Consider the following 12,492-nt stretch of genomic DNA (forward strand, 5'->3'; position numbering starts at 1 on the left):
ATCGCCAGCCTAAGTTCTAAATGGGCTTTTGACTCTCTCTTTTTTTTTTTTTTCTACAAGACCTAGCAACATCCTTAAACTCTTCTTGGGTTACCTCCCTTTTTTTTTTCCCAAAGTTGATACACCCTCTATCTTGTTTTTTTCCTTAATTCCTTTAGAAGCTCCTTGCCCATCCAGTCTGGCTGTCTCCCTTGTCAGCTCATCTTCTGGCACATTGGGACAGCCTGTTTCTGTACCTTCAAGAGTTCTTTCTTGAAGTAGGTCCAGCCTTTCTGGACTCCATTTTGTTTTTAAGGACTGTTTCCCAAGGAACTGTCCCTAAATAAGCTGAAGTCTGCCCTTCAGAAGTCCCGTGTAGAGATTTTGTTGATGGCCCTGCTAGTTTCACTGTATATTGAAAACTCTGTAATTTCATGGTCACTGGACCCCAGGCAGCCTCCAACCACCACATCTCCCACCAGCCCCTCTCTACTTGTGAACCTAACCTTCCTTTCTTTCTGTCTTAAGTTCTCTTGGTGCAGTGACTGTCCATGTCATAGACTGGTTTTATTTTGAGATGAGTGTAATTCCAGTTCATTTTTGTTTTCTTTCTGTAATAATCATGTTAGAAGAGACTTTATCCAAGGTGTTGTGTCTAGAATTGCCTTTCTGATAGTTTGCCCACTCGGGTCATGTTATGACTTTTAGAGCAAAGCAAAGTGGCCTGTATAACATTGTTTATGTATCATATATATTTCTCCAGTTATTTTGCTGGAAAAACAAATGTAGACTTGATTCCTGCCATTGAAAACCAATGTGAAGAATAGTCTGTATATTAGTTTTACTTAGCAGTCCTTCTTCGATGTTATATGATGATTCGTCTCCAGGACAAATGTACAGTATCATTAAATTAAGTGCAAATTTTAAGTTCAGTGTTTGTGATAGAGGAAAACTGACAGTGTGGATAAGAAAACAAAATATGAGAAATGTTTGATTTTCATACCAGGTCTCTGCATTGTGTAATGAGGAATTTTCTCTAAACAGTTAAAAAAATGTGCCCGGTAGATCCATCTGTCCAACAAAGTGCCTGATGGTGGCCATTCATACATGATAAAAAGAGGGGTTTGTCCAGTTGCTTAGTCTGTTCATCACACAGCTTGAGCTGGAAGACTCTGGTTTAATTAATTTGTGCCACAGGCTCATCAGGAGAGATGACTCAAATACTGTTCAAAGTGCTGCAAAGCTGCACTGAGAATGGGGTGTGTGTGTGTGTGAAGGATTGCTGGAAGGGAAGAAATTCAGTTACATTTCAGTTACGTTTTTAGGTGAAGATTGGTGATGTAAGCTCAATACACATTGTATCCTTTTCTGTATGGGAGGTGGATGTGTCCTCAGCAATGTGACCTGGAGATGCTGTAATGAATAATATAATAGAAGTAATGTAAGGCAAGTTGAGAGCAGTTTTCTTAAACTGGTCTGTGTGGGAAAATTCATCATGTACCTCTGTTGGGACTGCATTGCCCAAATGTTGAAGCCTCAGGACACACAGAGATTGTGTATGAAAGCAAACTGGGGCACCACTATTGGCTCTTGACATTTGGTAATTAGTTCTTTATATGTGAGTACAGAGTTTTAAACACAGTAAATGAATAAGAGTTCTAAATGCCCTCTTCAAGAGGATCCTATGTCTGAGTGAAGTGTCTGAAGGTAAGGAATGTGAATGACCTTAGTGTAGTAACATCTCTGCTCTGTATGATCCTCACCTTATGCATAAGGCCATCATTGTTTTGGAGAGAGTAGGCCTGAACTGTCTGCCTGCTTTGATGACTCTAGATACTCTAACTGACAGAAACTGCTCATATGCTTCCTAAAGTTGGTGCATCAGGAGGTAGGCAGGGTTGGATATTGGAGCGTGCACGTGTGGATTGCTGATAGAATCTGTATTGGATTAGAGAAGTGCGCGTGGTCCCTGCATGGAGATGAAAGTGTAGCTGATAATTTGCATCTTTTCTTCCTTTGCAGGGTCTTTTAGCAAGGGAACTATTTCAGTTATATAGCTGCTGTTTGTAACTAAATGCATGATTACACAGATTTTGGCTTGTTCATCCTTTCAATTGAGTGAGGAAATAAAGCAACTTTCTTATTTTATATATTACATATTATATTATTAGAGTAGGTTTGCTGTTAGTAATTCTGTTTTGAATTGGTGGCTGAATTTGCACATTAGAATGAAGAACTAAATTTTTGGGGAGAAGTATTCCTGTGAAATATCCATGCAAAAATATGCAGATCACAATTTTACCTCATGGGAATTTATTCTTCCAAAAACCAAGCCAGGTGTTTTTATCCAATATGAGGCATTTTTAACACTAAATCTAGATAAGCCTGTGTTACATTTATTGCCTAAGGTTATGGACTTAACAATGCAGATCTTGGAGATCTCTTCCAACCTGGTTGATTCTATGATTCACTGATGTGATTTAGTTCAAGCAAAAAAGGAAAAAAACCAACCTTCAATGTCATTGTTGAACAGTACAATATTTTTTTGGTTACAAACACATCAATATGATTGCAAGACTACATTCATATCTAATTGTTATCAATTCTTCAGGAATCAACCAGGGGATTTAAAGCTTACTTTTGTGTCTTGTATGACTAATATTTTGGTGCAGTAACTTAAAGAGTTAGGTTTTTTAAGAAACTTAAAATAGGGAAATTTGAAATGAAGGTCTGAGCCTCTCAGTATGCCCTGTAGTATCCAACTCTTTTACTATTCTTGCACTGAATAATCTGTTTGACCATGTTCTGTATACAGCTCTGACTGTCATATTAAATTTTCTTGCTTGTCTTTCAATGATTAAAGTCATTAAATAAGGCTTTCTAAATGCAAAAAGTACTTTGTACTAACTGGACACGTAAATTATATCAAGTTTTTAGTTCCCTCTGTGGAAGCTGCAACAAACACCTGCCCCCCTCACCCCACCAAATTCCCAGTGGTTTAAGAGGTGTTATGTTCATGGTGTCTTAAAGTAGCTGAGATTTTTGTGGAACTTGCTAACGATATTTTATGCTCATACCAGTTTGAAGCCCCAAATACAATTTCATTTATCTTTATATTCTAAGCTTTATAGAGTCTGTGAAAGTGTCCATCTGTTCAGCTGAGATTGCTTCAAATAGTGAGTGGTCAGAGAGACTTAGCTGATAAAGGTCAAAGCAGCCTCTTGACCCTGTGATACTCACCAAAGCAATTGGAGCATAGGGACTGATATACAGTTAGATACAGCTTGCTAACGCCGTCTCCACTTTAATTGGTAATGATAGCAGGAATACACAGTAAAGTCATTGCTGAAAGAAAACAAAAAGTATCCAATATAGTAATTTATTACCAGTCAGTGGGTTTCACACACTGGGTTGTTTTACCCCTGCAGTGGTCAGAGAAAGCAAAAAGGTACTCTAACACTTAACTGAAAATGGATGCCCTGCTGCTATCAGAGATGCATGGTGGTCAAATGATTGCCTGTGCCATTAGCTTGGTAATGTTTTCTCTGTTGTAAACTCAGCTCCCCATGTTCTTCCTGTGCATCAGCTGCAGATTGAAGGCTTTCTCGTTTGTCTTCTATTTGTGCTGCCAATCATCAAGCTGCTGTCCACCAAGCACATTTCAAGGAGGCAATTTTTTTACTACTATTGACTACCATCTCTAGCAACTGAGGGCTCAGAGGATTTAGAAATGAATTTAATGCTTTAATTTACACTGTGCCAGCCATTTTGTGCATTGCTTATGTATTTGTTTTCTGAGAAAATTCCATGAGACAATTACAGGTTTCCTATTTTGCAAAACTGTGTGAAATAGCACCTGAAAAATATATCCCTCAAGCAATTTTTTCTCTTATGTTATATGTAACACTACTATTTTCTTTTAAAAGAATGAAGAAAAAATGTCTAGGCAAGGAAAGATATTTACTAAACTATTCTGTATTTAACAAGAATACAAACCCAAACACTGTTGTTACTCCCTACCACCAAGGATAAAGCTTTGTGGAGAATAGGATAAATAGAATAGAGCTGTCATTGGCAAATTAACTTAATGTTTAAGACCCATAGGTGTAGTAGCCATACTTCAGTTGAAGCAGTTCTTCCAGCTCCAAGAAGTACAAATAAAAGAGATGGAGTAGGAGCAGATAAATAACTTGTACGAGGAGCTGTGTGCTTGTTTATTTTGTGAGCCCAGAGCCAGACCAATGATAAGATGATTCTGAGAAAAGTTAGGAGCTCTGAACTTCTATTGATATCCCAATGACTGGTATGATCAAGAAAGAAAATTGTGAGCCTGCATTTTGTTTGACAGCTGCTTCTGCCTCACATGCCTTTTTTTCATTTCTTCAACTCTACATTTTAGAAACTAAAAGGTGAAAATCTATAAAACAAAGAATCCTATTTATTGTCAATGTTATTGATTGCAACAGAGTTAATGAACAACACTGAAGTGCTCTTTAAAGTTTCTATTGTCTTTGTAGTGTAATTAAAAGTCAGCTTACAGTAAAGACATGACAAAAGTATTAATTACCCTGAAATAAGCATATTAATATTGATAAGTATATTGGTACAGGTATCTGCTTAAACTGCTTAAAGACTATAAGATACAGTGGTTTTAATGATTCCGTATTGGGTTTTTGTTTCAAAAGGTGAAGTACACATAAAATGTTCACAGAATGTCTTCATTGAATATCCACGAGCAGGCAATAGGCTGATGGTATTTTACTGATTAAATTAGCAGATTTCTTTATAGTAAGTGTACTTACTAATGAATTAGTTGCTTCTTAAAGGTGGAAATGTTCCTCAACTGTCAGATTTTTATCATATACTTAAGTATGATGCTATATTGGACCTGTCTAGAAACTGTCAAAATAGAGAAATATGAATCTTCTAGAAATCCCAGAACAAATAGTGATGGAAAATGCACGAACATCCCCAATAAAATAATCACCAATGGTGCACCTTCTGTTAGTGAAAGAATCTTCCAGTCTTCTTTGACAGTACTTCAATTAAGCTCTCACACACTCCCACATCTAAAATGTCACCTTAAAATAAGTTGTTGAATTTTCAAGTATTTTCTTGAGCTTGTAGAAGCAGCAAGTAGTGGATGAAGGTGGGAACTGCTATTTTTTCCTGATTCATGTTAGTTAATCAAAGTGCACTCTCACAAAAGAAAGCTCAAATGAAGACTTTTTGAGTATTACACAAGTAACAAAAATTAGAATTCTCAGAAGAGCTCACATTTATGCATTATACAACATGGTTCATTCTACAGGCACTTGGGACTTCTGGGCCAATCTTCTGTCAATTTTATCCTGTTCTATGTGAGATAAAATGAGGACACAATGGATAAAGGGGTAAAAAGTCTGAAAGAAAAGATCACATTCAGGACTTTTTCTATGGAGACGTTGATACTACCCACACTGAGGACTGAGCAATTTCTTTTCAGTGGTATCAAAGTGACATCTAAGTTTATTTTGAGGCTTTGCCTTCTAAAATTCTACCATGTGATTTTGCCACTTTATTTTCTCTATGTAAAATAAACGTCAAGACCATTCTTGTCAAATCTGTTTTTAGCACAAACACCACAATACAATGCATCTGGTAAAGAGAGCTGGTGTGTGGAAAAAGTACATATATATGAGGAGCTGAAACAGTATGGGAATCCCTGCCAGCTAATGGAAGTGTGTATTTTAAGTGGAATAGCATTCCTTGAACAAGTTGGATCCCAGTGGAAAAAGGCCTTTAGAGATGAGAAGGCAACTAGGTAAAATAACACTTGAATTGTGCTTCCTTATGAAATTTTGATGCGGTATGTCTGTTTTAAACCTGTTAAAGATAATGGCATGTATTGATGTATATGGGGGCCACAAAAAGGATAGCCACTTGCCCCTGCCTCCTGTGGACATAGGAAGATTCTTTTCTTGGATGCTAGGGCGGTTTGGTAAGGACATGTAAAGGGAGAAGAAAAGAGTTAGACAGACTTGGAAATTGTGGAGCAGAAATGGATTCTATTCTAAAATTAATTGAAGTGAGTCATTGAAGTTTCTTGCCCCATTGTTGAAGGATATGAAGGTCCTTGAATGCATTCAGAAAAGAGCAATAAAGCTGGCGAAAGGGCTGGAAGGAAATGTCCTGTGAGGAGCAGCAAAGGACTTTGGACTTGTCTAGTTTGGAGAAAAGGAGGCTGAGAAAGCAGTATCATTGCTTTACAGCTTTAAACTGAAGTAGTCTGTTGTGTTCCAGCTCCTTTTTTGTCCTGCCTCAGACATCCTCAGTGGCAAATTAGGGAGGTATTACAGAGGTCAAAGTTGTCATGCATGGAATACATTTTGCCACTTCAAAGCTTCTTTTCTATATGTAGAAAGTTTGTTCTGCTGTGAGTCAGTCAGATGTGTTACACACAAGTTCCACAAGTCTCAGGATATATCTTCACTACATCAGAGTGTGGTGGTTGTATAATTTGCAGAATTGAGGGAAACCTCTGTGTTAATAAATTAATTATTTTGAGATGTGATCATTTGAAATTCACCATGAGAAAAGCAAGTCTTAAATAGCTTGATATTCGGATATATAGCCTTCAGCAGTTTGAGTTTGAAGGGTAATCCTGTGATAACGGAATCTGAGTAAAAATTGTCACCAAAAAAAAAAGAAAATGGGAACTTTTCAGTACTTAATCTGTTGGCAACAGGTTTCAGTGTCTCTCAAATAGGCTTCGAAATTGGATACTGTGGTTTGGAGGCAAGCCATGCTTTATTACCACTATTCACATTAGTAACTTGGTGTCAAAAGATAGGCTGAACTCTTTATCTTTTTTTTTCTTTTAAATACAGATATTATGGCAATATTTATGAAAACACAGTAGGATTTGTTTCTGTGAAACACCTCCAGAACTTCAGGAAAGGCTCAGTACATCATGTAAATGCCTGTTAATCTGCTTTTCAATATCCATTGTCAAATGCTATTCCCAGCTCTCTGGTTCATAGTTAGTTTTATGAGCTTCTTTCCATTTTCTGTCATCTCCTTTTACAGAGACTATCTCGTCCACATTTCCTAAATAGTGTTTTATGTCTAAGGCTTTTGGAGGTCTGCCTTCTTTCATTGGAATGAAATGCCTGTGGCAGGGAGCTAAGGTAACTTGGTAGATGCTTTTAGGATCAATGTCAGTAAGGTTTCATATTGAAAATAAATGTTTATTGTGATTTCACACGCAGTACCATCGCCAAATGCTTTGACAGGTTTGCCTTGTCACAGGATTTTGCTTTGTTTAGATGGTGATTTTTCTAAAAGTGTCTAAATGTTTATCAACCAAATATAAATCTACAGAAAGAGAAAATGATAGATCAAATCATAATAGCTTTTATTAATGTCAGTGCTAGCATGTGAATTCCAGTGTTTGCATTCCATGGAGTTCTCTCTATTAGGAAGCAGAATAATTAAAGATTAAAATAATCTTAGTGCTTAACTACAATGTGTTATTTTTCTAAGAAAGAAAGGGATGAAAAGAAAACCTGAACAAGCAGTTATAATCTCTTACTTATAACTCCCTATGGAGATCTTTAAACAAGATTATGTATTTAGACTGCATCCTCATCTGGTGGGAGCATCATTCTCTAAATAACAGAAAGCTGAGTTATATTATTACCCCAAACTAAGTGGTTAAATAACTTACAGAGAAGCTTTTTTTCCCCTTTATGATATTCATAACTACAATAAAGAGTTTTTAAACCAGCTAATCCTATAAAAAACATAGATGTAATGCAAAAGGAGGTAGGTAGGGAGTGGTCTTTAGAAAGATGAGTCAATCAACATTGCATCCAAGTTAAAGCCAGCTGTTGCCCTATTTATTAACACTTGATGATTTCATTTAAGATTCAGCTGTTTTCAAAGGAAACAGTTCTTTGCATCACTGGATCAAAGGAAACAATTCTAATTATCTTAAGAAAACGAGAACTAACATAGTGATCTGGGAAAGTCTGTACCACTTGAGATATGGAAGCTGGCGTGGTTGCAAAAATATCACTCAGCAGAAAAGTTGGTTCTTGATGCTCTCATTTTGCCTCGTACTTGCTCACTTGTGAAGTTGCTAGAGCAAACACAGTGCTGAGAGCATAGGCTTATCCAACACAACTAAAACAAACAAGTCCTAAGTGCTTAAAGAAAAGGGCAAAAGTATCAACCTGGAATTTGTACTCCCTCACAGCTGCTGTTACCCTGAAGGCTAAAGATACTCCTTTATCAGAATCGTGCTGTGTCTATTTTGAAATGTTGTGTCACAGTCTCAGAACTAAACCTTACTATCGGTTGATCCCCCCAGTACCTTCATGGAACGCTGCTTGGCAGTGCAGCATGATGATTGCTGTAAAAGGAATCATTAGTTTCTCTTCTGTAAGCTCACCCAGAGTCTCCATTGGAGTTAAAAAGATATGGGAATTCATTGCTATATTCTTAAGGATTCAACTCTGTCATTTAGTTCAGTTTCTCATACGCTTTTTAGTTGCCTGCAGAAATAATAGGATTTTTTTTCCAAATTACAATTGGATATTTGTCATGGATTTTTTGCTGAGAAAATATATACTGAAATACCAGCAGTTTCATAAATATACCAGTGACATGAAAGTCTGGAGAGTGGGAGGTTTGATGAGATGAGCTACAGACGTTCCTTCCAGTAAACATTTCTGGGATTCTATATAATATTGCATTTCCTATGAAAATAATCTCTTGAGAAGCTCATAGTGCCTGCAGTCAATATGTACCTTTTGGTTTTTTTTCTTTTATTGCTTGAAGGGAATTGTTTCAGAGTTTATGATTAAAATGCATCTGAAAACTGGAATGGAGGAAGAAAATAGGTTTTATCAAAATGTAAGATCATCTTTTTAAGATTGGAATCTTTATCCTTAACTGACTGGTAGCATTATTATTACAGAGTCTTCATTTAGTGGTATATCAGTTCAGACCTTTTACAATAATAAAAGGAGTAAGGATGGAGCAAAAGAGGCTGATGCTCTACTGTGACCTCAATACTAAGTTTTTTCTGCTTTCTGAAGCCTGTAGAAGGTCTGTCATGCTGAGAATATTCACACACAGAGATGGGAAAAAGAGCAGCAGGAACGTGAAATGTTTTCCTTCTGGATTTTCAGTGTAAGACAGAAAAATCATTTTTGGATCTTGATTGGAAAACAGGATCTGAGAAAGCTTGCTGTGTTTTCTTTTGTTAAAGACCTCAAAGTTAGCTGGTGCAGCAGGCCAAGACAGAGCATCTGTCCTGAAGTATTAATGGGAAATGGAGTAAGGGGAGAAGCAAGTATGGAATGTTTTCTGTATGTAGAAATACCCATTGGTCTACAGTGCAGATTTTGGAGTTTTCCCCTCTTGACTTGTTCATTTTTAAGGTCTTATTCCTGCCTGTATGTATTTTCCATTCGCTCTTGCTCTTGCTCTTGCTCTTGCTCTTGCTCTTGCTCTTGCTCTTGCTCTTGCTCTTGCTCTTGCTCTTGCTCTTGCTCTTGCTCTTGCTCTTGCTCTTGCTCTTGCTCTTGCTCTTGCTCTTGCTCTTGCTCTTGCTCTTGCTCTTGCTCTTGCTCTTGCTCTTGCTCTTGCTCTTGCTCTTGCTCTTGCTCTTGCTCTCTTTTCACAGGTTCTGTTTACAGTATGTTCTCCGTACAGTGATGTAGGCCATCTACATCATGGCTGTACATTTCAAGGTATTATAGTATTTGCATACATGTGTCTCTCTGTATCTTAAGCTGTTTAGAAGAAAGCTCTTTTTGTTTAGTAAGAAGTGAATAAATGTAATTTAATGGCATTTATAGGCTTGGTCTATTCCATATGCAATTCTATGATGATATCTTGATCTTGAAAATGAAATAAAATGTGGATTTATGTTTGTATGCTTAATATTTTTTTCAGTTAACTGATGTCAGCAATGAGCAGCCCTTTACTATTTTGCCAGTTAATACAAAATGGAACAATGCAAACTTTCATATTCTCTTATTTGATCTGGAAAAACTTGAGGAACTTCTGCTGTCATCTCAACTCAATGGACTGAAGTCATCGAATTCATTCCACAGCTTGGAAACTCTGGAAAGAGCCAAAAGTACCATTGAAAAAAGGGTACTGACAATAAAAAGAAATAAAACTGCTGGCTCCATAGCTCCGGTGGATGGGCAAGTAGATTCTGTTTGTTCAAACCAGGTCTGTAAGGATAGTAATGCAGCTAAGCCTCTGGAGGAAAGTGCTGGCATGAAAAGACAGAAAAAAATGAAGAGTTCAAGAAAGACTAGAATGCAGACATCAGGAAACATTGACATGAACATCACCACGGATACAGCTAAACTGTTTCTGTCATGTCTCTTACCATGGGGTGCAGATAAAGAAATAGAACATCTTTGCGTTAGACACTTAAATATCTCGAGTCTTCGGTGTCCTGTTTCTTTTGGACTTGTGTCAAATGAAACCCACCTCTCACTAATGTTGCCTGGATGGAAATGTACTGATTGTGATGTGATGGAAGAACAGGCAGCAATCAACTTGTTTTCAAAAAGAGTGCTCGACTTAGCAAACAAGTACCTTGCTGCAACTGAAGGACAAAATGGAAAGAAAGACAGACCTGAGAATGATGTTTATGGATTAAAGGAACTGGAAACAGTATCCTTCTTAATTAGCAGGATAGCTTTAATCAACAGGCTAATTAACATGCCTTCATCAGTTACAGGTGAAATTGAAAGGTAAGAACCTTTTCATTATGAGTCTTCATTCATAGTGGTTAAAAAGTGAAAATTTGAAATACTCTTTGTAAATATAAATTTCATATAAGAGTTGGATTTTACATTTTTTAGCTTTTTGGAGTTGCCTTTTTTTCTCTAGAGCTTTTTTGTAGGATTTTTTTGAGCAAAAGTAGATCAGGATAATCTTTATAATTTTTATTTAGTAGATTTGGTAGATTTTATTACTATTTAGTAGACGAGAACTGATGGAAGAATTTTTTTCAACAGAACAAGAACTGGTCATCCACCTCCACACCTTGTTATTCCAGAGATTACTCTGCCTCACAATTTAAACTAAGTAAAATAATGAGATCTCTTCAGGCGTATTGTGAAACATACATTAAGCACATTTGTTCCCTTTTAACTTCTACTTTGTAAGCAATATGCTTCCTTTACCATGAAACCCTTGGCTTCATAGATAAATAAAACATGAGACAAGAACAATCTGTCCTAGTTACACTATCTGAAGTACAACACCCCCAGTAATACTGGCAGCTACTGCAAACGAATGCCTCATCAGCCTTTCTGTTATGAGAAACATCCCAAATAACATCTACATTACTCAAAACAAATTTATTGACTAAATGCTTTTTCAGCATAAAAGGAAAAATAGCATGCTTGACATTATTTGACCAAGCCAAATAGAGCATACTAATCAGGCAATGGATATTGTCCACAAGCTTTTGTTGTTCAGCAAGCCTAGGTTGGTCTGCATTTTAGGGAAAATTGACTTCAGTGTTGGTGATGCTATGGCCCAGAGGCAAGAAGTAGTAGAAAAAATACTGATCCTGATGCTGCAAGTATCTCTGCATCTTCCACTAAGTTAGAATAGAATCATAGAATCAACCAGGTTGGAAGAGACCTCCTAGATCATCCAGTCCAACCTATCACCCAGCCCTATCCAGTCAACTAGGCCATGACACCAAGTTCTAAGCATTTAGCATTATCTCAAGAGATGTGAACCATCTCAAGGGAGAAATGCAGTTACTTTTACTGCTAATCACGTTGCCTACTGGTCCATCTTCAACACCATCTCTTAGATGAAAGGTTATCCCCAGGATTTGAGCTTGAATGTTAATTCCATCCAAGAAAGGAGTTCATGTTTGCATTTCGTCTTGTAAAACTCTGTTTTAAAGACACTGTGGCACTGAATATACTTACCATACTAGAATCAGACACTGTTTCCAGATATGCACATTCTGGATTTGGGACTCATATCCCATAAAAATCATACACACTGCAGTTGTTGCAGGAAAATAAGGATTTTTTTTGTGTGTGAAAACTCTATTGTATAATTTAGTTTTCCTCAGTAAATGTAAAGCCATAAAAGCTGTCATCTCTTGTACAAATAGATGGGGTTTGGTACAAAAGAAAGGAAAATATTGTCAGAAATTTTGGTTGCAAAGAATTATGAATTTTATTCAAAGACTCTGAAACTATTTATTTGGGATTTTGATGTGGTTTGGTTTGGATACCTCTTGGTATACCTTGTTTTAACTGTCTTGTAGCTAAGTCTTAGTTGATTGCCATTTGTGATGCTCTAACATGGGCTGTTGCCTCCCAATGGTCTCATCTGGCTAAGAGCACTTGAGTGGTATCCATGAAATTATTTTCTTGGGTTTGTTAGTTTGGGTTTGAGTGTTTTTTTCACATTATTTCTGTGAACTATTAGCCATTTGTTTGGAGAAATGAAACTTGTGGCATGTGAAAA

At 36.9% G+C, this 12,492-nt stretch overlaps 1 protein-coding gene across 9 annotated transcripts in view; it reads left to right on the forward strand.

The window, feature by feature from the left end:
* WDR72 (WD repeat domain 72) overlaps positions 1 to 12,492 on the forward strand; it is a 117,423-nt gene that overhangs the window by 51,520 nt on the left and 53,411 nt on the right. For 8 of the 9 annotated variants that reach the window (XM_064157588.1, XM_064157589.1, XM_064157587.1 and 5 more), the window contains one exon: positions 9,925 to 10,742. In XM_064157588.1, the coding sequence (XP_064013658.1) occupies positions 9,925 to 10,742 (818 nt within the window). Of the gene's footprint in view, positions 1 to 9,924; positions 10,743 to 11,009; positions 11,211 to 12,492 lie in introns of those variants that run through there. The other variant, XM_064157591.1, reaches the window with a different exon arrangement.

Source organism: Pogoniulus pusillus, chromosome 17, assembly GCF_015220805.1.
Source record: "Pogoniulus pusillus isolate bPogPus1 chromosome 17, bPogPus1.pri, whole genome shotgun sequence".
NCBI classification, from domain to species: Eukaryota; Metazoa; Chordata; class Aves; order Piciformes; family Lybiidae; genus Pogoniulus; species Pogoniulus pusillus.